This window comes from Maylandia zebra, linkage group LG1 (genome assembly GCF_041146795.1).
Source record: "Maylandia zebra isolate NMK-2024a linkage group LG1, Mzebra_GT3a, whole genome shotgun sequence".
Taxonomy (NCBI): domain Eukaryota; kingdom Metazoa; phylum Chordata; class Actinopteri; order Cichliformes; family Cichlidae; genus Maylandia; species Maylandia zebra.
The window spans coordinates 19517914-19543754 of record NC_135167.1 but is presented as its reverse complement, the minus strand read 5'-3'; the positions used below and the strand labels follow the sequence as shown (position 1 = coordinate 19543754).

General features: G+C 41.7%; 1 protein-coding gene across 6 annotated transcripts in view; it reads right to left on the bottom strand.

The window, feature by feature from the left end:
• zfhx3b (zinc finger homeobox 3b) overlaps nt 1–25841 on the bottom strand; it is a 287455-nt gene that overhangs the window by 35282 nt on the left and 226332 nt on the right. For all 6 annotated transcript variants that reach the window (XM_076882856.1, XM_004543115.3, XM_076882862.1 and 3 more), the window contains one exon: nt 24217–24448. In XM_076882856.1, the coding sequence (XP_076738971.1) occupies nt 24217–24448 (232 nt within the window). The remainder of the gene's footprint in view (nt 1–24216; nt 24449–25841) is intronic.

Here is a 25841-nt window from a genome sequence, read left to right as displayed (position 1 = left end):
GCACACAGACTATTGCTTCACCACCGCGCTTGACATTTCTCCTTAATAGGAAAACGGGTGGTTGTTCCTATCTTTTTTCCCCAATCTTTTTCTTTCTGCCTCTTTTTTTTAACCTAATTAAAAAGTTCTGCACTCACATCTTTGTAAATCATTCCTACGTCTTTATTCAGCGTGCAGTGAGTCTTTATGTTAGAGTTTGAGGGTAAGAAAACTCCAGTCCTTGCACACTGCACCCTGCTCATTAGCACCCAAAACCCTGTCTGTTAATGGCTACTGTTGAAGGGAGATGTCGCCAGACAACCACTACGGGGCCTAGGTCGCCGTGACTACCGTCCAGCAGCCTGAGAGATAAATAATTCAAGAGCTATCAGACTCCCTGGCAGCAGAGCAGTCCCAAAAACACACACTCAGGACACAGCGTGTAAAGGCCTTCCTAACTGATCAGCATTTAGCCCTTACAAATGATGTACAACTAGATGCCTGCACAAGACCCCACACAATTAGCCTTAGCTGTAGTCTAAGGATCCTTTTAATTTAGAGAAATCTTTATTTTCAGTGTGTGCAGCAAAGTAACGGTAATTGCTTTCTATATTACTGCCATTAAATGCTTAATAGGCAGGTTGTTTTCCACTGCAATTATGTGCAAAATTATCTACCAACTTTGCAGTACAATGATGGGAGATGCATTTCTTTCCTCTGCTTGTAGCACTAGGTAATACGAGAGCGCATGTTAATCTTGGAAGCTGTATTGCACATACACAAAATGTTGCAAGTAATAAACCTTCTATGTCGATATTGTATATGCGATTAGCAATTATCGCACAGAAAATTTTCATATGGTTATTTCTCAGTACAAAGTGAAACTGCTCAGTCCTATTACACTGGTAATGCACCTTCCTACGAGTTATGCGACTTTTCTCTTAAAATACTCGATGCCAACGTGTTCTGCTCCTGTGAGACGAGGATAAATGAAGGCTCTATAAACTGTACTATAGACTAGACAACAAAATCATAGCGTTGTGCCTATTCAAATGCTTTGTTATGACTCATATGATTTTCCCAACATAAGGTATTATCCTTATTTGCATACTTTAAAAACAGGATTTCATCTGGCTTGTGAAGCATATAATGAAATTTCCCCTCAAAAGCATAATGAGAAAGACTCATCTTGTGCAATTAGTTTCTTCTTTATGCACTTCCTGTAATGTATTAATTTATTAATCACACAATGCAGGCAACATTCTTTATTTATTTGAATATGAACACACCTTACACCCTTAATTACAAAACACAACTGTGGCCAGCTGATGAGATGCAATGTACCAACTCAACCATCATTTAAGCTACTCGTCCTTCTAATCTTACTGTATGTTTAGCTCACATTAATCTGTTTCTGTTTAGTAAGCCAAACAGCTTTAGGCTTTCAATTTTATCCGGAATTCAAAAACGCCACTTAAACACTTGACAGAACAGGCCTACACAGTTTTCCTTGGAAGGAGGCTTCTTTACTGTAAAGTTTATTCAAATGACTGCTGCTGCTACTGGTTCAGTTTGAATGTATCCTTTCTGAGAGGGTCAGATGGTCTGTGTTCCTAACTGCATTACTACACTATATATTCATCTGAACAGAAACACAATTTGCATGGGTGTGTTTGCGTGCGCTTATTCATTACATATGCAAAGTTGGAATGGCTGATTCTTCATGAACATGCAATAGCACTGAGAAAGTGGGCTGAGAGCTCCTAGAAGGGTGGATCTGTGCTGCCCGCTGTGCTGCTCTCCAGAGAAGGAGACTTGGAGTGATTACAGTCAAACACTGCTACTCAGTTATCTTTGGCTCAGCCACAGGAGAGCGAGAAGACGAGACAGGAAAGAGGGAAAAAAAATTAAACTGATGATGTGGCTAAAACATGGGCCAGCTGTTCTAAAATGACCAGAGTGACTAGTAGTGTCTGATGCTTTTCTTGTAACATGCTAAAAAAGAAAAGGCGCAACACCCAAGCAGCAAACTGAGGCCAAATGATGTTTAGGATGTGCGCTGTCAGACGGACCATAGCCTACAAGACAGTTCTTTACCAAATACTGTCACAGATCAGTCATTTTAAATGTCCATAGTCCATACTTTCCATAGTATACATTTTCTGCCAGGAGAACAGCTATGATTTCTTCTTTCTGGGAGAAGGGGGGCAGGAAGATGTCTTGACCTGCTATCAGCCAACTTCGCCAATATTAAAGATTGACAAATACTTCGATGACACAATATCGCATAAAGTCAGGATCTAAATGGGAATCCACACAGGAAGCAATTCACTCATCGCGCACCGCTTTTCATCTGACAGCTGGTCTAGTGGACATTGCAGACTCCGTTTGCTTAGATAACCCGCTAATGTATTTACCACACTGTCATATGTCACTCAACAGTATCTGGTGCTCTCATTGACAGTCACTCTCCTCCAAGTTGTCGAAAAGTTTAACTCTGGACTCGCCCACCAGGCAGCGAGCCTGTCCTCACTTGAAGTCGCTGAATGTCATTTCTATGAATGACTTTCTATGATTTCTGGTTGGCAGATCGCTTCTGCTCACTTCCTGTGTGGGTGCCCCTTAAAGATCACAGAGCGGCATTTGTAAAACATCGGGTTTCCCTACCCGCCTCCTCCGCAGTGTAACGCTGACTCTGCATATAACTATGGAAATGAGAAGGTCTGTTGTGGGTCTGTGTGAGTCTCTAGCCTCTTAAGGCATAGTCAGGGATTAATAACCTCTTCACTATAGAGACCTGGCCTGCTGCTAAATTGATACTGTGCTATACCACATCTTGCATTTCTATTGTATGCATGTGTGGTTGTTAGTGTTGCACTTGTTTTTATAATGGGTGCTGTTATTGTCCTCGCTGCAGAAGACTCTTCTCACTCATTAGCTGGAGGTTGGAGAGTTAGGGGTTATAGCCCAATAAGGTACAAAATTAATTATTCATCTCAGTTGTTGGTGTTTGGGTGCAGCTATGGAGCCTAAAGCTGGGACTCTAACTAGCAGAGGTCTGCCTCTGGAGGACTGCTGGAATAAACAAGTGAAAGAATTTTATGCCGTGGGTGTCAGTTACTGGGAGAAAGCAAACACTAATCACCAAACTAATCATTAAAACAAGCTCCCTACAATAATATGGTTCTCTGTGGATTTGTGGTTCCTCTCCTGTGTACTGATCCAGCTCCTAAAGCTCCATCATGTCCGCAGTCTACATCCTGCTTCAGGCTTTTGAATGGGCCTAGATAAAGCCCCTTCCTTTTTATTCAGCCATGGCTTCTGCTGGCCCCTGCCAGGAGTCAGGACCAGTGGCCTCCTGAGAAGGCTGTGATAAGAATTCATTTCTTCCTATTATGTGCCCTTGTCCACTGCCTCAGTTCATCAGTTCAGTGCAACCAAGTCAATGAAAGGGCCTGTAATGAAGCAATCAGATGCAGCCTGGTTCTCTGGGCCCAGCACTCCATTCTCAGCTCCCAGACTCTAGCTCCCAGTGCAGGGTGTGGGTTGGGGGCGATCACGAGGAGAGAATGGACATAAACTGCATGGAAGCATTAATTCAAGACCTTGTCTTTCATAGACTGGAGAATAAGCTGCTCTCACATGTGCTTCACACCAGGTCTGCAGTCTCCCGTGGGTTTAGGGAATCATCCGGTTTTAGAGAGCTCCATTAGTTTAACCAAGCTTCAATATCGCCACAAAACCAGCCAGTCAGGTTTCTGTGGGATCGTATGCTTAATTTACCCGCGAAGGTGGTTTGACGGAAATCTCTTTCTTCATCTTCCTCCATTTGCATCAAACCCTTTTTATTCCATTGTCTCCACTCCCTTCCCTTCTCTCCTGCCTCCACCTCTTAACATCTCCTCAACATGTGGAAACTATTATGGGGAGTTTGGGAGAGGAATGCATGTGTTGAATCTTAATCGGTGCCTTAAAGTAGGAGATTCTGGGTCTCCTTTGTCTTGTAATGTTGTGAAAGTTTCATTTCAAATTAAAAGGGGCCTTTTTGATCTACCTAATATTGTTTTCTCTCCCTTTAGGGGCAGGAAATGGTTTGTGTTATCTTTGATCAGCCTGCCTTCCCAATTCTCTCTCTCACATACACACACATATACAGTACAAACACACACATATTTTATAGGCTGTTTTATGGAGCGGTCAGGGTTCAACAATAGGTTGCCAAGTCTCCAAAAATACATCTAACAGAGTACACAAACAGACTGTAAACTTTAGTGGCAACAATGGTACTTAAAAGTTGCTAACACATTTAAAGTCAGACTTTTTTTGATGTTTGTATTGGATTTTATATTGCCTAAAACATAAGGGGGGATGCCTAAATACCTCACTTTCGCCCCTTCATGTATACCTCCTCTTCTTCCCTCTACAGTTCACCTGCTGCCAGCTTTGGCAGAAAAACCCTGCCGCTGAATTCTACCTGACAAGAGCTTCTTAACAAGCAGCAGTCATTAACCTCAGGAGCAGGCAGCTGCCATGTGATGTAGTGCACTCGGCCTGCTGCAGAAGGGCCCTATTGATCCCAGACATACTTGGTGCCTTCCTGGATGTTTATAATCAATATGCAAATGGTCTGCGGCATTGATTCAATATTAATTTTCAATTAGGGAATTCTCGGGGGGTCCTCAGGGGTCAATACAGAACCATTCAGAGGAAAGGCTTGAGCAAGTTGCAGGCATTGACGTTCCTCTACCCAAGACAACTTACTTACTGTTTATTTACCCTGCCCTGCTGTAAGTCCCGATTAAGGCTTCAGATAATAGGCAGAGAGACAGATGGGCCTTTCCGCACTTCTGCAACACCCATTACATAAACAGGATTTTAGTCTAAAGGGCTTGTCCCAACTAATAAGTCATCATTTCACACTTAGTTCTCCTTCTTGTTTTGTTAAATCACTTTAGGTAGTTTCAATTTATGTGTTCATAAAAGTAAACAAGTGCTGTGAATACAGACATTACACATGCAGTCTACAATTCTCACACTTTGATTTTACTTATTTAATATATAACAAATCACAAGCTAAAGTGACTGTTTAGTCCTAGGCACAACTAGCATTTTTTTGGATACCCCCCCATAATTAATTGATGCCAGATGTAGCAGCCATGTAATGCTTAGTGAGTGAAAATCATTTACTGTAAATGAGTAATAGAAGGCATTTCAGCATGAATGACCTGTTCAACACTTTGATGTTTTTAAAGTCAGACTTTTCCAACCACTATACTTTTTCTTTTATTATTATAAAATTCCTGAACAATAACCACGCAGTAAAATGTACAAAAGCGTGTTTTATTTATGCCAAATAAATATGCGATTAATTCAATGATGAGCAAAGAATGAGGTATGGCATTCCAGGTAAGAAAAATCTTACTATATAACTCAGAAAATATCGGTTTGTAAGACTGCTGCTTATATTTATGTACAGAGTCTGCATATTTCAGAGAGAGCTGCAGTTTGTTATTTCACTCTTTGTCTTGCTCTTTGTAACCATGAAGAAAATCAGGCTTTTGTGGCCATTTACATGCAATACAGACAAATTCTATATTGTGTGTATGTGCGTTACTCTACGTGCGCGCACACACACACAGTTAGACAGTTAATAGTTGCACGGTTTTGTAGATGCTGGCCAATGGATGAGTCATAAAACATCAGTATCGGCTAATTCTTTGAATGTCTGAAGAGGCATCTGAAATGTTAGTCTGACTCTGAACACCTTTGTTTACAGTACAGACTACAGAAAACCTAGAGATTTACAGTTGCATATTCAAGACATGAAAAGTAGAACAGGCTGTGTGTTTTTAGTTCTGTTAGACTGTGTTTGTCTATAACTTTGCTTTAGATGAAGAAATGCCCAAGTTGTAAGAAACATCCTGTTAATTCCAAAGGTTATGAAACTTTTTTCCTTTCAAAAAGGCTCAAAGATTCAGCTGTTGAATGTCCATATAAAGAAACAAGCCGTGATGGATAAGGTAAGAACACTATCTTAGCTGGTGCCATAACGTCAAAGAAAAGACGACAAAAAAGGTGAAGTAAATTTTCTGTACAAAACATAATATTTTAAATATTTTAGATTTGTTTGATAGCCTCTTGAAAGACCGCACAATTATTATTTTTTTCTAAGGCCTGTGAAAATTCTGGGACAGCCTTACAGCCACAGAACAGTAAAGACTGCATGAGAATATTGCCAAGAGTACGACAGAGATAACCTGGTTGGACAATTTGGTGTTCTTTCCTGTAGATGCACTGCCTGAGGTAATTGGTTTAGGGATAACATTAATTGCCACATTGCTCATTAATGGATGAAGCCTTTATTGGTTCCATTGATCAGCCGGACCTGTTAGCCATCATCCTAAGCAATGGTGGATGTAACAAGCTTACATATTGGCATATCAATTAATGCAATCAATTCCTGTCTAGCAGTTGCCATTCCCCCGTCTACCCCACCCCCTTACAATTGGCCCGTCTTTTTTCCTCTATCAAGTATCTGGATGGCCGAGACAAAAGACCCATGCCAAACAAAAGTTCATTAAAAGATTTCCTAATTATTCCTACGGTTGAGGTCATTTAACTGGAGATTGACAGAACTAATGTTAGGGTGTTTTCACAAATGAGAGGTGCAAAATACAATCTACACAATACTGGGGAAAAGACATTTTAACTGATCTGACATAAGTGCTGTAGCAGCAGTGACTTGATATTCTTGCTGAGCTTCAATTGAAAAGTCCAGCAGGTTAAGTGTGGATTAAACTTAGAAAATTAGCATTAGTGTACTTGTGAAGACATTATGACTAAGAATAAATGGATTTGAGCACATTAAGACTTAGATTTAGTTCTGTTGTGTTCCAAGCCTCCTGTTTAAACAAATATGAGAGTGATGGCAGATTTGTAGTAGGTCTGCCCATTTTACTTTATTCTACTCAGGGGGAAAAGCCTACTTCCCTTTTCTTATTTAAGATCAATGTGCCTTTTAAGGAGCCATTGATTACAACTCAGAATCCTCTCTGTGCCTTGTATGCTCCAAAGGGACGACTGACTTCAAATACGAGACTGCCGTGCCCTGGCATAACATGGTGAAATGGGTAGAACATAAGGAATGAATGAGAGAGTAGGGTGTGATAACTGAGAGCACACCATGACAAAGTGGAGGGATTTACCGTTGGGCCCACAGCACTTCATTTGCTTAATAACAGATCATTCTATAAGAAAGTGGCGCTCGGAGGGGGATATCACCCAACGAGGATGTCTCACTTGCAGAAATCCTATTTGAAGACAACACCTTTTGAGCGCTCATCCTCCTCCACGCCTAAGACGATCAACGCGCATGACAGGCCCCATTAATATGACGCCCTGTGTAACCTTGCTCTTTCTCCCTCTCTTCCAACAGGAACAAAACTGATAGCCAAGGAGGAGGGGCATTATGTACCAACTGAGCATGTAACAGGAGGGGTGGTGTTCAGTTTGAGAAGATATCTTGCATATCCTCTTTCTGAGCTAAGTGGAGCCACCTTTTTAAAGGTGGGAGAAATTTAGCGAACAGGAAACAAGAGCAAAGCGCTTTTGGTTTTGTTTCTAATCAAATAAAATGCCTGTTTTTCTTTTTTTTTTGTTCCTCCAGGGTTTCCTCATTTCTGAACTGTAACTCACACTACCATGTACAGCTGTGTTACCAGCCTGAATCACATATTACATGGACAATAACAACCACATATCGGTTGACACACAAAGACACTAGTGACCTGGAGCCACTGGTAAAATGATAACAGACCGAAAAAAAGATTCTTTTTTAAATATATACACATGTATCTAAATACAAAGCACACAATTTCTCTATTTTGTGTGTGTTTTAAGTGTTTTACAAAAGCTATTAAACACCATACAATACTTAGGAGTAAATGCAACATAGTGTTTAAAAGAGAGCAAAGCAGGAGAAAAGGCAATAGAAAAATTAAGCTTGTGCAATAAATACACAAAAACAGACTTTATTATCCAAACAGATAAACCTTTAGCTGGGTTCTAAAAGGATCCACAGATTCTCAAACTCTTTATGTAAGAATATAGACACGGGCAGGATGATGACACAGAATCATCGGTTCACACATTAGAGGCTGAATATGTCCTGGTCTACTGCAACAAGCACGAATTCTATTCTAGCTATAATCATTTTTTAAATACACTATGCAGACTGGGCCTCTGATGATTGCCACTGCACCTCTGTGAACCATGCAGTGACTAAAAAAAGACAACACGCTTGTTGGACAGTGTTTTGCGTCAAGAGGGAGACCACATGCGCAGGCAGTTGGTCGGACAGCCCCTGCTCGCTCGATGCGAACCTCCTGAAGGCCCCTGTCCCCTGAGCGGCACACAAGTGGGCTGAGCAATTAACAATTTCATGCTGATTGCCTGAAGCATGTTTTGCTATGCCATAAAGATAATAGCATGAAGGGTGCAGCGGCAGCAGCCCCCCCACCCCGCCTCCTCCGGTGTTCCTCTATTGCTTCCATCTCTCAATTCTCTCCTGTGCAATTCACATGTTGGAATGGCGCTCTGCCGTCTTGCTTTATTAAAGGCACTCTCCGTGCTTAGAGGGCGCGTTTAAGAAAAAAATATATAAAGATGACTCCCTGAAGAGTAAACAGGGATGATTATTAAAGGGAAGGAGAAAACTACAGTCTTGGTCTCCCACTGGCTTCTTGATTTGAAAGTCTAATTTGGCAACTGCACACAACAGGCGTGCAGGTAGACAAAACAAACAGATTCCATTCCCCTAGACAGACGGAGCATGCTCAGAGCGGCTACTGGTGACAGCCCTCATCTCCTTCATTCTCTTCCCTGCCACAGCATGACAGCAATCCACTCTGACCATGGAGCTCACCGCTGTGCAACAGGAAAATCTGTGTACCATTAAGCCTCCTATTTGTGCAGATAAAATATATAACATGTAAAGAGTGCAAAGCATGAGACAGTAGTTGTGTAAAGCTAAAATGCTGGTGATCTCAGGGAACGTAAAGATGAAAATGATATGAACTGTAATAAAATGATATGAACTGTAATATCTATTTGGGTATAAGTAAAGGGTTTTATATTTATCCTGTAAAAGAGTTCACCGTGCACGAAGGGAAACAGGCTGACCCACACAAAACAAGAATGCCAGCCACCATTACCGCAGGTGGACAACAGTGGTTATAGTACACAGCCTGGTGAATTCACATTATTAACTGCATAGGACAAAGAAGCATTAGCATGGCTAACCTCTTTTTTCTTTTTCTGATAATTTCAGACTAACCGTATGAACAGCACAGAAAAATTCACATGCCCTTGAACTATACACTTAACATTTGGATGGTTCACAGACATGTAGAAGCTTTCTTTTGTGCACCATTACTTCAGTTCCCAATGTGTGCCTTTCCTTTTCTGAATATGTAGGTGAGACGTTAAAAAAGAAATATTTCTGATTAAAATCCACAACTAAATGATTAACTGAATTAAGTCTGGTGCTCTCAGTATTCAGAAGGCCACATTATTAACAGTGTAGCTCAAGGCGTTCTGTTTTTTCTATGTGAAAAGAAGCCACGCAGACATAAGGAGAGGCAGTGGACAAAGGGTTGTGGCACCAGCACTCTGCCCCGTTAGCCCGCTGTATGTGACACCCCCAAAGCACCACACACCTCACTGGGTTTTGGCTGCCCCCCCCACTCCCCTCCTCCAGCTGAGTGTGAAAGTCCAGCTGGTGGACTGACAGCCTCGACACCTCAGCTGAAGATAGCTGCATTACAGGCCCCATATTGTTTATGTCATGGAGTCTGTCATTAATTTGCATTCTGAAGGAGCCAAAGCGCACATACACACTTACCATTCGATAAGGAGAAACATGTTTTTGTGTTAATTTATACGATACAATGACACCCTCCCACCCCCACCCCAGACACACAACAACACACACATACACTTATAAATTGCAGTCACATCCCCCTGCTAGAAGGGGATGATAATTGCGGACGGCCAATAAATTACTGCTGCCTCCACATCAATTATAAGCATCACGTCTGGCAATGAGGAAAATGAGATCTTGTGACAAATTTCATGAGGCTTGGCTGCCCAGCAGCCTTTCTTAACATGCTACAGATAGCAATCCCTTATCTAGCCTCTGTAATGGGGAGCTACGGATAGAGAGATGGAGCTGCAGCCATTTAATTAAAAAGCTGGGGGTAGGGGGTGGAGAGGTGTAATTCATTGAAAAGGCACAGGAAGGAGACAAAGCCTTTGTCTCCAATACATATTTTCCACAACATTGTCACTCATCAGAGGCTAACTTTGTATCTCCTCTGACAACAACTCTGAAGATTTTTCCCACAGTAATTTTGCTCGTCTCTCCGCCGTTCTCTTCTCCGTTTTTTCCCTTCTCTCCTCATTTTTTTAAATTTCCCAAGAGTCCGCTGTTTTCTCCTCTGGGACAGATAGAGCATTTTTTTTTACGAATGACTGCGGTGGACGGACAGTGGCAGTGAATGAAATGGCCCCTGCACCTAATTGTATTCCCACCTGGGGAAGGCAGGCAAGGGCGGAGGCTTCAAGAGCACAGCAATGAGGATTTATGGCAGATGGGAAGACGGCAAAATAAAACACCAAAAGGGATGGCTCTTAAATCTCATTCCCAGTGCAATATTCATTGTAGTTGCAATTGGGTCTGCTGATGGAGCACTGAAAAAAAAGGATGGGGGGGGGGACTGCTGTGTTCAAATTATGGCTGTACTCTCTACTAATATTTAACATCATTAGAAAATCATTAGAAAACCATCATAAAACCTGGGATTATGACCAGAGCATTAAACACAATGATTATTCAGTGTATTCCTTCTCCGCTCTGCCTTGGAAATGAGATTTGCAATGCTGCGGCTATGTAGAGGAAAGTATGAATATTTTTCATAATTACTGTAACATTTGAAAAACATTGGCTTGCATGAATTACTATAACATTATGAAGTTGTGTTTGTCTGCCCAAAAGCAAAGTTTTCATTGAAGCTTGTATGGGATATCATTAATGCACTTCCATGGGGGCATCAGCGGGAACAATGCTGGTTATTTTATTAAATTCTAACCTTACAAGGTTTTACCAGTTGAATGGGTGGCAGAGGCACGCATCATCGTAACCGTCATTATGTTGTAGTTTCAAAGGCGGTGGGACGTGAGAGAGAAAGCAAGTTCTATGCATGCTGAAGTTTCAGAGCATTTAATAAACTTTAGTGTGGGATATCAGCTTTCAAAGGAAAACAGTGTAAAAAAGGAAGAAAGAAAGAAAGAAATCTAGCAAATCAGGTTATGTGACTGCAAATGAGAGCACATATATCTACTACTGTAAGCTGATGTACTCTGCTTGAAGAAAAGGAGGGCCGATAGTGTCAGAGTTGAGTCTTTACTTTTTGGGATTTCTCGGCAGCCCCATTATCAAGAGCAGCCATCAGCACAAAGATAAAAGATCCTAATGGAGCTGGCCCTAGTGGAGATGAAAGGTGCAGAGATGGCACACTGTTATGAATCTCTAATGCAGCCCATGTTTCTAAGGTAATGACTGACTCTCAGGCCCCTTTCATAGGCTTACTTGCTTAAGGCCTGGGTGATAAAGGTCTCTTATTCCTTGTCACTAAGCAGTAAGGAAGAAACCCCAGGCACGGCCCTTGCTCTCATTTATACTCTATCCTAAGAAGGTACAGGGTTTTAGTGAGGGGGGAAAAGCAGATCTGCATCAACTCTGATTCAGTGAACAGATTGACATAATCAGTACAAACTAGTGGCAAGGTTGAAAATAGTCTTACTCATCATCTGAATGTGACTTGTGGTCTGTTGCTGCTCCGCAACTAAATGGTAATCACTGTGATAACAACGAGAAGTGGCAGATAGCATAATTTCGGAGAAGCGAATGGATGTTGAAAATAAACATTTCGCTTTCTTTGAATTACACAGAAGACAGTGAATCTTTTTTCTTTTAAATGTTGTAGTATGCTGTTTTACGATAGGTGAAGAAGAGAAGCAACATATTCCTTTTGGGTCAGGATGAGCAGAAGGCTAATGTAAGAGCAATTCCTTGTCAAGCTTTTCAGAGTAATTGAACTGACACTTATGAGAACCAATGTTCTTTTAAATGCATTACTTGGCAGATATTCAGGCTTTTGTCCCTTAAACTTTGCCAGCAAAAAATCGAGCCCTTTGAACAACAGGGAGAGGTGAAAATACATAGTGAGAGAAGTCTTTTCTGCAGTCCCTTTCACAGAACCTAATGGATTGTGAGCACTTAATGCATTAATCAATCAATATCTCTCACTGTACATCAACAGTGCGACCAAGTTATGAATGACCTCTGCAACAAAAAAGGACACTTAAATGCACACAAGATTGCTCCTAGGTTAGTAACTTGGCCCAGGTTTTTACCACCATGATTACACCTTTGCAAGGCACAGGGCCATTAACAGTGCACTAAATATACTGAGGCTGGTTGTTATACAATTTACACATGAATTTGCTGGAGTTAGTAAAATACTATAAGCCAAAGTTCTTGCCTTATTAATTCAATCTCCTACCTGGATATCCTTCAGGATGTATGACATAAGAAATACTTCACATAGAGCTGCATCCACTTTCTGCATTACACCAAGGCCACGCACGCTTATACCTATCACATTATAATCCGCTATAAGTAGCAGGTTTGGTCACCAAGCAACATGAGAACTGCTCTGGCTTGCTCTTAGGCATCATGAAAGGTAAGTGCACTTTGTCGTAATGTGGCTCAAACACTAATTTAAAGATGGTCCCCATCTTTAGGAATATTAATATGAAAAAAGCACTCTGGGTTGAGAGGAAACGTTATAAGTAGTCGGGTATACTCCACTGATTGGCTGCCGAATGGAATTTTCAAAACTACACTACTTTTAAGATTTACAGATTAATCAGTCAGACAAATTTGCAGCCGAATAAGAAAAACAACTTAAATACTAACCGTCTCTTAATATCTGATGATGTCAGAAAAGAAATGTATTTTCATGACTACAAATCATTCCTTAGATGTTGCAATGACCTTGCGGCAGGACTGTTAACTGGTTTAGCTATGGATTTTGATCATTCTCAAACTGAAATTCTGGGCAGTGCACACTTGTCTACTTTTTCTTTTTAAATGTCTGGATAGAGAAGATAGATGAGAAGAGCTGAGGAAGTTGATGGTAGATGATGGTAGGGGGATTGTGAAGAGTGTTGATAGGGGGCATGGCTTTTTGGGCCCCTTCCTGAGTATTGCTGGAGCACAGAAGTGAACATGGAGACATAGTGGAACGGACAGGCGCTCAGGGCAAAGAGTCAGAGAAAAGAAGAGCTCAGAACAAGAGCACAAACTAATGCTATTGTGGGCAAGTCACAATGGTCTTGAAAAGTGACCGCAGAGGGCCCTTAAACAAAAAAGGCATTGCCATTCACTCTCCCCCACCCAATTAGATTCTTTTGCCCAGTTTAACATGACAAAAAGCAGTCAATTTTTCCTAATTCCTGTTGCTACACCGGCCCCTGTCCTACCTTAACTTCGTTCTACCTCAGAATGTGGCCCCATCTGTTAGACTGACAGCAACTTGTGACATGGATTCAAACACATCCACTGTGTTCTCCGTTCTACATCTCACACACAAATACGCGCCCCATCTCGGGTTTCCCAGGTAGGTGAAATATTCAACATATACATGAGAGGGACCGATTTCCAGAAAACCTCACTCACCAAGCACTGCCAAGCTTATACATTTTAATTTTTTCACTGAAAAATAAAAGTATTTCTTTCTTCTCTAGATCTTAGATTAGATGCAACTAAAGATTGATGTGTTTCCTCCATTCTCCACAGATTGGAATATAAAGGTACTCTTGAGATAGTTGCTGCTCAGCATTTCTGCTAAAAAGATGACAAACTGGGGTAAAAAACACAAATGAACTGATGAAGCGTAGCCCTGAAATTCATCTAAAAACAGTACAATATTGTGCTGCAAATAGTACTATAATTCTATTCCATACAAACATCTGTATCACTGAACAGATCCATCAACTATGGGTTTTTTGTTTTATTCTTTACAGGCACCGTTAGAGGCTAAACATATAGAACAGCATACTTAATTATCATTTCTGACAAGTGTTAAACCACACAAGGCTAAACCTAATAGATGAGGTCATTTCTAATTACAAGAAACAACAGACACCACACCGCTATTGATCTTTCTGTTGGTAAATCCATAAAGTATCCCACCACCATTGCTTAAAACTCACAGATGTCCTGAAATTGTCAAGGTTCAGCCAAATGTAATTAGCAAACACATTTATTTTACATATAAAATTAATCGATTGGTCCTGTAAAAACACACCTATATATGTATAATGATTTGAGATCACTAATGATAACTTCAGGGATTTATGAACAATGTATTTTCATAAGGGGGAGAAACATCACCATCAGAGAATGCTATGTTCACTTGAAATCGATGGTGATATACTTAATAATTTTAGAATATACACAGTTTGTATTTGTGGAGAAATTGCAACACATTGCACAAACCGACTAATACGCGTGTGTATTAAAGTGCTACTGCAAGCTAGAACACATATAATATTAGGGAAAAAAGCTGCCTCTCTCTATAGCAGAACTTGGTTTAACATAAAAGATTAATCCAAAATCATAGTCTCAAAGTTTTTAAAGTACAGATTATCAACAGTACTGCGTAAAACGACGTGTAAATGAAGGCTATGTGTAAACGAAATGAGAAAACTAGGCCAATAATTTGCTTAGAAAAAGCGTGCCGGACTTTTTCCTACCACTGTGCCATTTTTACAGTTGGTAAAATAAAAAGTGTGAAATATGACAGCAATAGACACAAGTGTGCAAACTTGTTTATTATTCATGTCTGTGTCACAGGGTGAACACTGACAGTTCCACCAGAAGTAAGTAATTAAGCACAAATTACAGTATATAGAAATTTGTTGTTGTTAGGCATTGATTAACTGGTCATTAGTGGAAATCTTGTTGTTGCAGTAACTCCTTCTCCATCTCGAGGGTCATGGTGGAACCTTTTCTCACCAGTTTGTATTTATTTGTGTATATGTCAGGATTTTCATTTACAATCTCTTTCTTATCATCCATTACTCTGCTCTTCCATCCTTTGCTCCAGACAGTGGGAAGAAAATCTACAGCCAACTCACAAAACAACAGTGGCAGAGCAGCATATCCAGGCAGATAAAGAGAAACTGAGAGGGACTGGCTATCTATTGGAGGAAGAGGAACACCATAAATATGACTGAGGCAAACAAAAAGCATTCTGTTCCAGATTGGTACTCGGCAGGTGTTCACATCTAGTTAAGCAGAGTTGGGATGTGAGAAATCTATAGAAGCTTTCTTTAACAAATGTTGCCCTCACAGAATAATTATTGTTTAGCTAGTAGACACCACCCACTAACATACACTCTTCTGTATGTGTTCTGCTAATCAATCGCATTGTTCTTCAAAACATGATCTTATTTCATGCATTGGGGCCTGTTGGGAAAAATACCTGAAAGTACGCAGCCAGAGGCTCTAGACCTAAACGTGCTTTGTAATCAATGGGAACTTACCACAGCATCACTGGTGGTATCACACTCAAAGTGGTGTGAGAATTTCTGTTTGCTGCCGATAGCCAGCTACAGAGGGGAAGGGGTGAGGGGGATATTTGTGCACACTAGACAAATCCAGCACAATTCCCAATATCCGTATGTAGAAGGTTCCCTCTAATGTCACACACACACACACACACACACACACACACACACACACACACACACACACACACACACACACACACACACACACACACACACACACACAGTAGAGCCTCCCTCCCACACATAATATCCTTTTGTTTTTTTCATCAAACTCATCCATTTCTCTTCATCCACCCTCCCTCCCTTCTCCCCCCCCCTCCTCAGGTGGTGTGTAGTGTACTGTCAAGCACAGTGTGAATCAATGACTGATGCTCACGCCCACAGGTAAAGGTTAGAAAGGTTCACTATTGAATTATTTCTGCACTTCTCTCATTGCTGCCATCTGCCTGGCTGCTTTTAGTTGATGCGGTTAAGGCACTGGAGGGGACCCTTTTTACTAATGCACTCAAAACATGAATGCATGTGTGCGTTTGTGTGTATCCCGTATGAGTCTGCATGTTGGTTTATTTGTAAGGATGTTTTCTTCATATGTAACTAACATAACATGAGTTTTGCACACATGAACGTGCACACACACACACACAATTATGCACACTCTGTTCGCCACTCATGCCTATCTATCAGACAGTAGATAATGAATCACAACATCTGTGCTTTCAGCTAGTCTTTGTTTCATGTGCCTTTATTCTAATGGAGCCTTCAGAGTGTGAGGGCAACATGCTGTTGGATAGGGCATCCTTCACTCTCTGGTTTTGTTTTGCTGTCAGCGAGGCTGATCGTCTCTGCTGGACCCAGGGTGAGCTCATCCATAGCACAGATCATGCCCTTTGATCCACCAGCTCCCTCTGGGGGGCACAAACAGCCTTATTAAAAATGGCTAAATAAAACTTTCCTAGCCTCAACTCGATAGTTCCCAAACTTTACCCCAGCTTCCTCTCTGATGCTGCCTATGGTCAAATTGAGCAGCCTAATTCTGACAGCAAGCCGCACTGTTCACCCGATACCAAAACACAGAAACAAATGAAGCCATATATTTTTTTAACAATTTATTGCTTCTAGTTGCTAAACTACCTGGCATTACACTAGCACTGCAATCAATACCACAGACAAAAGAATGTTGGGTATAAGACGATAATGCGAGCCTTAGGGGAAAGTTTAAGTGAGGAGTGTGAACGGAAACTTAGGAAGAAGCTTAAATATTAGAACTATTATATACAAAGAGGTAAAAAAAAATTATAGGAGTAGTAGTAGATGTAGTAAATTATTGGGCCACCTGTATTGATTCTACAAGTTTATTCATTACTGGAAGGATGGAGCGCAACACATCAATCCAAAACCTCCAACATGTGTTCAGCTACGTCTGGTCACCGTAAAGGCCCTGGCACCATTTTTCTATCCTCATAAAACCACTACTTTTGAATCATCCTGGAAGAGACCACTCCCATTAGGATAGAAATGTTTTATCACAGGATAAAGGTGTGATCACTCAGAACAACTTTCTATTGATTTGCAGTGACCCTTTCCTGCAAGGGGATAACTGGACCCAAACCATGGCAGCAAAATGCCACCTACAGCAGAGCAGAGCTATCAGATCACCTCCCTGAATGGGTCAAGCATTCAGGCCTATACCATTCTCTCCACATATGCACTTACAGACTTATTGAGAACATGCTAAGGGATGACTCATCTTATCACTTTTTGTTCCCAGATCTCTAGAGAGAATGGTTTGCACCACTAAACACTCAAATGTGTATTCATCTTAATAATGACAGGCTTATACACTGCAGTCCTATTCTAATATTCCTCTCTCTGTTATTGTCGAAGGACTGTTCTTGCTCAAACACTCTGATAACGTTCTGCATCGACATACTCAATCCCCTAAGAAAGAGCTGCTCATGAGAGTTGCTTTTGTGTTTCTTTTTAACTAAAGCAAAAGCATCTTGGCCTTTGAATGTGCACAATTCTTTTAACTTATCCCTTTCACATAGATTTAAATGCAGATGTCAATTTATGCGCTGTCCCTACAGTGAGCAGTCTGTGTGACTGAAACTCCTGAAGCTCCTGAAGCTCCAGCCATTTCTGCCAGAGCAATGATCAATGAACAAAGTCATTTTAATCTTTTTGTGTTGGTATCTCGATACAAAACCTGAATCAGTGGGGTTTGTTTTGCATTTTTGTTATTTTTGTTATATACACCACAAAGCATAATTGGATGCTAATTGCTTAATTGTTCTATGTTCTGCAGCTGCATGGAAGCGTCTGCATTTGTTGCGTTTCTCCACTCATTTTATTTGTTTTTTCCCCTTTAATTTCACACCTGCTTGTATTGTATTGCTTTCAGTGTATTAACATTGCCCAATAATTTCAAAAAGTTATTTTACTAACTATGTATGCATCTCTTGAGAAATGCTCTTTACCATCAAAAGATTTGACAATGAAAGAAAGCTTGTGATCACATTTAAAATAGTTAAATCATGCTATTTATCCGTATGGGTTTCTTGTAAATGGTCTAATTAGAAAAGTCATCCACCTACGCTATCTCACATTTACCTCTGGCAGAACTAAAAATAATTTCTCTATAAAAGCCAGATAGAGATCAAATAGACTTCATATAATTTGGTCATTAAAGGGTGTAAACCTGTTTTTCCTTCATCTCATGTACCTATGGCAGCGACATGACTGGTGCTATAATTAAACCCATCACAACCATTATGTCTTTGGCACCTAATCTATTCCCTCCTCCTTCGTGTGTGTCTGTCTGTAACCACAGACTTCTCGCCCTCAGCTCTGATTGACAGACCCTGTGGAGGCTGTGGTCACTCCGTGTGACTGACACGAGGGGCAGCGAGGCTACTGCATTACCTCCTTCCCCTGCCTTTGAGTGCCTTCTGATCCTGCAATCCAGCACCTCACACCACCGATCGTCACCTCTGCTCCAATATCCAGCAGCAAAGGCTCTAGGCCTGAAAATAGAACTCATTAACACGTTTAGTAAGTACAAATGAGATGACTCTCTCCTGATGGACTGTCTATCTTTTGGATCAGCTTTCAAGGAGAGTGTGTGGTAATGACAAGAGAGAGGGAAACCAATATTATAATGTGCTGCCGGCCTGCTCTGAAAATGGGCTTGATGACAGGGAGAGCCTCTTGCACCCACACGGCCTGACTTTCAGTGTGGACACCTATGTGTGTGCTCGTTTATGGTTATGCAAGTTTGCACAATAAAATCTGGCGCATAGTTACACTCACGTAACATAACTAACACGCAGGGTGCAAAACATACAAAGCACAGACAAGGTGGACTAAAGTGAACTAATGTGTGAAAGTCTCACAGTGCGACAGCTTCATTAAAAGGTTTGTATTGCGCTTTTGAGGGCCACTTGCTTTTGGTGTCTTAACATGACTCAGTCTGTCCTAATAGGATTCATCACTTTTCTGATAATCAAATTTTTATGCAAACTCTCATCTTTGAACTTTATGCTGCCACAAAGCCAGATGTATTGGACCGAGAGGCACACCAGGAGTCAGACTTTACCCAACTTCCAGCCTGAGGGGAAAGCTAACTAGTATTTACACGAACGATGGTTCAGTCACCAGACATTTTTATTCACAGCCTATCCCAGAATAGAGTTGCGGCTTTCTGGTCAATTTGCTATTACAGGATGAGCCAGGAGATGAATTCATACCAAGCCTGTAAAGCAGGGGGCACAGGGAAAGAAAGGACTTCCTTGTGTTAGTTTGAGCAGCAGGGTCATGAATTCTAAAATACAACTGGAAAATCTATAAAGCCATCATTTTGGCTTTTTAATAAATGTCTAGTCTTTTGTAATATTTTCAAAATGAACAGTAATGCATTTATGAATTTCCTGGCACGTTTTGCAGACAGCAAACAATTTCCTTTGCTGCCTAGATGCCCTTCGGACAGGGATTAGAAGGCAGGCGACTGACAGAGGCCTGACTGAGCTGTGGGCCCTCTGGGGCCCTGCTCATCCAGGCCTGCACAGCCCTCATCCTCATATCCACTCTGCATCACCAGGCAATAACAGCCTTTATTAAAAGCGCATTGCAGCAGTGTCTGTCTATACAACTTACTTTTAGATTGGCCATAATGTGGCATGTAGAAAGGGTCTGGTGGTTAGGGGCTATAATATCCTGTTTCTGGAAAGGTTTACTTTGCATTTTAACAAGCATGAATAAAGAAGGACATTCCAGAAATGGCTACCGTCTGTTTTGCTCTTGCCTGTGGGGAGCAAAAGCTCTGACCATAGCCATTGCATGCCATCAGAGCGTGGCCGGGCTCACCTCTGATTTTACGTAGCTTTAATAGCAGTAAGTTCGCCGCTGGATGTGAAGATGGTTATAGTTTGATAGCAGTAGATGGTAAAATCCTATAAAAAACATATACATATATATATATATAAAGATCAGTAATATGCATTCTGAACACATGGTAGTAATTTGACAGACAGGATGTCAACACACTATCTCCCATCATTAAATCTCAAGGTGAGCTCCACAGTGTTTGGCAAACCCTAAAATATGAGCACCTTTGCTCTATCAGAACATTTTCCACACCATTGTGTATTTTCCAGCGTTTTCTGACTGTCTCAAGAATTATGCATGAGGTAGAAAGGGAGGCATGTGGGGAGGGAAGAGAAATGCCTCTGTTGTCAGGATGGGCCTTGCTATTAGGTGTGTGACCCTGAAAGTGCACCCCTTTTAGCGAAACAAGCAATGGATCTCATACTGGATACCACTATTATGCAGTAATTTGTATGCATCCTCTTGTCTCATTTCCATTTATTAAAGCACACAGCTCCCTGCCCAGTTTCTCAAACTGGTCATTGAAAGTAACACTGATCCAAACCGGAGGTTTATGTACCATTTTCAAGCAGTTATGAAGTGGCAGAGAAAACAACCGCAGAGTTAAAGTGAGATAACCCCTCCCCAAACCAGTCTTCGCCCTCGAATACCCAGGTCTCTGTGTCCAAACAGACGGGAGACAATGACTGGTGGTTGCCCAGGTGGCCCCAGCCCCAGCCCCAGCCCCAGCCTTCTCCTTCTCAGCCTCCTAGGCTCACAGACAGGGATTTCCTCCTGCGATGAGAGCCAAGCCGTCACAGCCCAGCGATCAAGGGCCCGCCATCTGTGACTGAAGCAGATTTACAGCAGGAGCTAATCCACACTGTCAGCTACGTTTGTTTTCCATCTCTGCCTCCACCACGCACATACATAAACTCACTGCAAACTCTCTACAAGTGAGAAACACTCACTTTTTACCCTTATAAAACACTCTCTTCTGAATCTCTTCCATCCACGCACAGACCTAAAGCAAACACTAACCCCTTGCACAGAAGGACATTTACCCGTCAGATCAATTTAATTTTGCCCCTATTAAAAGGCATGATCTCATTTTGCTCTATGCTTAAAAATAATTTTAGTTGTTAAAAATGAGAAACCTAAATGTGTCACTGAGTTACATGCCCCGGTGAACATCATTCATAAGAAATAGGGTCATCATATCTCTCCAACACAAGCTCCCCAAATTCCTCTGCATCCGTTTGGGAGTTTCCTCTGTGTATTAGCTTCTCCTGGACACTTGTACAACCTGATTCTTTACACTGACAGCTGTCAACAATCACTCTAAACACCTACAAACCACTCTTGGTTTCACCTGTTTCTCTGTAGTATCATAAGATATATTTGCTGTTATGACTCTCTTCATAACTGAACACTTGATGGGAATTTTAAACATCTTCAGTTTTCAGTTTCATCCCTGTATCTTTTCTATTTTATCTTTATGTAAATATGCCAGCTGCTATTCTTAAAAAAAGAAAGTAGTGCACTGGTTCAAGTCAGTGCTGAGCTTTGTTCTCTGCACACAGGGCAGCTGTGTGGGGTTGGGGTCCCTCTGAGACCTTCTTTGTTTCGCCATACATAAAGGGTTAAAGAAGACAAATGGAGGTGGGGCCACAGAGCAAAATGCCTAAGCAGCACATTTATAGTATGGGCAAGAATTAAAACAATGCAGGCTTTTTATCCCCGTGTTAGTCTAATTAAAAAGAAACCTAATTTCTGCTGCCCTTGCTCTCCTTGGACATTCAGCCCGGAGGAGATTTGTGGCAATAAATCCCAGCAGTCAGTGTTTGCTGCATCCTCATAAAGAACATGGATATGCAAAGTTGTAAAACACTCCAGATCACATGTGAGGGCAGCCTAAATTTACTGCACTGCTGTCATAGCAACTTAACAGGCAACTTCAACATAATTAGCCAAAAGAAAAATTATTATGTAAGAGTTGTGCCAGACTACCATTGCATCCCACCTTTGTGTAACGCTGGCATGTCTTTGATCACAGAACTGAGGGATTTTTTTGCTTTGTTTGAAAGGGGGGAGGTGGGACAAATTTCATATGTTCTGGCAACAAACCCAGAAACGCAACAAGCCCAGCACCTAACCCAGCAGAGAAAGCCCTCGCAGGATCACAGAACAGCAGCAGGCGAGGGAATTACTGTCTAGGTGACCCAGAAATCCAGGGGCAACTTTGTTTTAACAAACCAGGGAATGTTCCACCACTTTAGCAAGTATGCCTCAACCACAAAAAGAGCCCTGTGCCACAGAAGAGCTAAAGAAGAGGAAATTAAATATTACACTGGGAATGGCTCAATCCTAGCTGAGAGGTGGGGCTGGCGGTCCAGCACAGCTGATGCTTTTGCGGTGTGAAACGGCAGAAGTGAGGGGTGTGGAGTCAGCAATTTTAGAGTTAACGATTATAGACAAAGAGCTCTGATCATTAAAGTAGTAATGTGATCAAGATGCTGAGTTTTTACACACTGCCTTCCACCTAAAAGATCTAGTTTGTACATGGTTAGCTGTCAAGGAATAGAACGAGTAACATCCCACAAGCTAAACAACAATACTACACAACGTTAGAGCCTAAATAATAACAAGAAATGGCATTAACGTCCATCCCGATAATCAAGCTTCATCGTCACCAAAACACACTCTACAACTTTTTAAAAAACTTGTTCTTGTTTTTAAATTCTTGAATCTGTTAAATACCAGTGGTCTTTTTGAGTAAGTGAGAGTTGCTGTAATTTGATGAAGCTCTGCAAGGCAGCAACCACTGCTGACGTGTGTGTACATGTAATGATACCGTGCACACGCAGCCCCGCTGCAGGGACACTTTGCCTAACCTAAGATCCTTCATCCTGGCACAAACACGGGCATCGGAAACATGAAAGCTTAAAAGAGGCGAAGAAAAAGAAAATACGAATCATAAACACTGCATCTACTGAAAAACAGAAAACACATTTATTTGCAAAGAGCAAAACAACTCCTCCTGTCTGGAAAAAAGAAGAAGAAAAAAGATCCCAACCCCCCACCCCTTTTAACCTAAATGGCCCTTCCTCTTGCATTGCATGTTCGCTTGTCCACTGTACTGTAGTCATTAACATATTTGGAGTGCAGCGAGCAGAAAGCTTAATTGTCCCTAATTGCTCGGCTAAATATGTTCTCTAATGATTTGCTTCAGATCTGTGACTGCCTTTTGCGCAATTTCCCGGCTGCTGGCTTCATTATCCCTGCCTCCTTGGAACAAAGCGTCTTCACAGGCTGGCCTTTTTTTTTTTCCTCCTACATAACACAGACAGCGAGTATGTGTGCGAGGGAAGTAATGGTTCCCTCTTGGAAGGACACACAATAGAGCCCCTTTGTCAGGGCACAGGAGTTAAAGTGATTAGAAAACCAAATCTCTACTAAGAAAGAGTGTTAATTGACCACAGCTCACTCTTCCTAATCAGTCCATAATAAATGGGCAATTGAGGCACTTTGTTTCAGCCATGCAACTGTTGTTGTGGCGGAGTCTGTGTTTTTTTGGGGGGGGGGTGTTTTTCTTCTTGTTGCATCTGCTCCTGTTGTTCAGCTCCTCCTGCCTTCGCCCTAATGTTTTGCCTCAATGTGTCTTTAATGGCTTCTGTTCTCGCTGCACAACGTTGGCTTAGTAGGAACATTTTACGTAAAGCATAGTAGATCACAACTACAACGGAAGACTAAAGTTGTACTGGCATCTATTGTTGAGTATTGTGTCACACAGTTCTGTATGCGTAAAAAAGTCTAAATGTACAAACAAGTGTAGTGCCCATGCATATAAGTTATGGCTGAGCGTCTTCATCATTTCAGAGTAAACTAAGAGCAAATGAAACAAAAAGGCAAACAAAAAAAAGAGTCATTTAATTTGGAAACATATCTATTAATGGTCACATTTAGTCTATGAGGAATTTTGCGTGAAAGTGGGAAGCCTTTGAACAATTGTGGATGCAAATTGTTAATGACTTAGGCAAATAAAGCTTCTCAATTGAGCATGTGAATGCGTAATTGTGTGCAAGACACAGATGTGTAGGCAAAGACATCAAGAAAGTAAGAAAAAAAAGTACCATAAAGAGACACTAAAAGCAAGCCCCAGGGGCGTGTTCTGACCTGTATCTGAAGAAGGGCATTTGCGGATGGTAAAGATGGAGCTGAGGTCCTCCTCCTCCTCTGGCAGGCCCTTCTGCAAGCGCTGAAGCTTCCTGAGGCTCTCACTGCGTTGGTGCTTCATAGAGCGCACATGCTGGATCAGGTTGAGCTTGGCCTTGGTCGAGTAGTTGCACAGCACACAATGGTAGTAGCAGGCATCACCCTCCACCGCGTTTTCGTGCTGCTGCAGGTGCTGTGGGAGGCGAACGAGCGAGAGAGAGGGGAAAGATAGAGATGGAAAGGAACACAGGGAAAGAGAGAGATCGAGAGGAAAAGAGAGAGAGAAAGAAGTTATTGTAGATGGCAGATAGCTGGCTAGGCACCACAGACTCACTTTCACTCACACAGTTGGCAAATGAACAAATCAATTCCCAATCACAGCCCTGTTGTTTAACATCCAGACCTCTTCCACTTCAGGACAACTGTTTGGACTGCACACTTGTCTGCGTGAGTGTCTGTATCAGTGGGCTAAAAGGACAGGAGAGGCCTGGGAGGCACGCAAATCTCAGGGGCCCAAGGGCGGGCAGGAATCGCATCAGCCACCCTTCAGAAGCCGCGGGTCTACAGCCTCACAGACGGAAGGAAGCATTGATCCCCTTCACTCAACAGAAGCTTCCCGTCTCTGAAAAGGAAACTCCAAACATCTGCCTGTTTCACGCATGGGATACTAAATATTGATCATGGTGAGTTAAATCCTCACTCTCTCATAGAAAAAGAGAGGCAAAGCCAGCCGGTGGTGAGGCAGGAGGGGGACTGAGGGAAAATGGAACATTCCACAACAGGACGACAACCTTCAGAGGACAGGAAATCAGCATCAGTATTGACCTGTCAACCCCAGCACTTCCTCCAAGGCTCCACAGCACGCCTGGTCCAGCTTTCACCCACTCTCCACAGAGTCACAACATGCACAACACCCTATAGTGACACCATGCCACAACAATCTCTTGTCACACCACCAGGCTCCAGTCTAATTACCTCCTGCATGGCTCAATCAATGATGCAATGCCAACACAATATGTCTGAACCTGGTGCGAGCAACAGAGTTATTGACCATTATCCTAAAGCATCACACTGATTGTTGCTGGATGTTTACAATAAAAGCCCCAGACCGGGCATGGCTACTTGTGTCATGCCTGTCACGTGCTGTTTCTTATATCAAACTCTGCAGTCTCGCTGTGGATTTCTGTGGCTGCAATCGATGTCAATCACCAAAAGTTTTCCTCTTTTTCCTCTGATCTTATTGGCGCCTGTGTCTCCTGTGAGGCATGCTGAGAGAGTACAACTAAATAATTGTAAAATGCAGAGTGTCTTATGCAGAGAGATTGTGGATGAATATATACCTTTTAGTACATACAGTACAAGTGAAGCAGCTGTTCAACGAAGGCCAAAATAAGGATGAAACACTGCTGGATACACTGAAAGGTATTTCTGCTAATTTTTAAAGCTATAATATGCTTCAATTGTCATTTACTTTGTAAACACAACACTCCCTTGAATCTAACACTATATATATATATATATAATTTTTTTAAAGAAAATCCTGTACATTGTTTCTTTAACCAGGCAAAATGCACTGAAGAAAATTA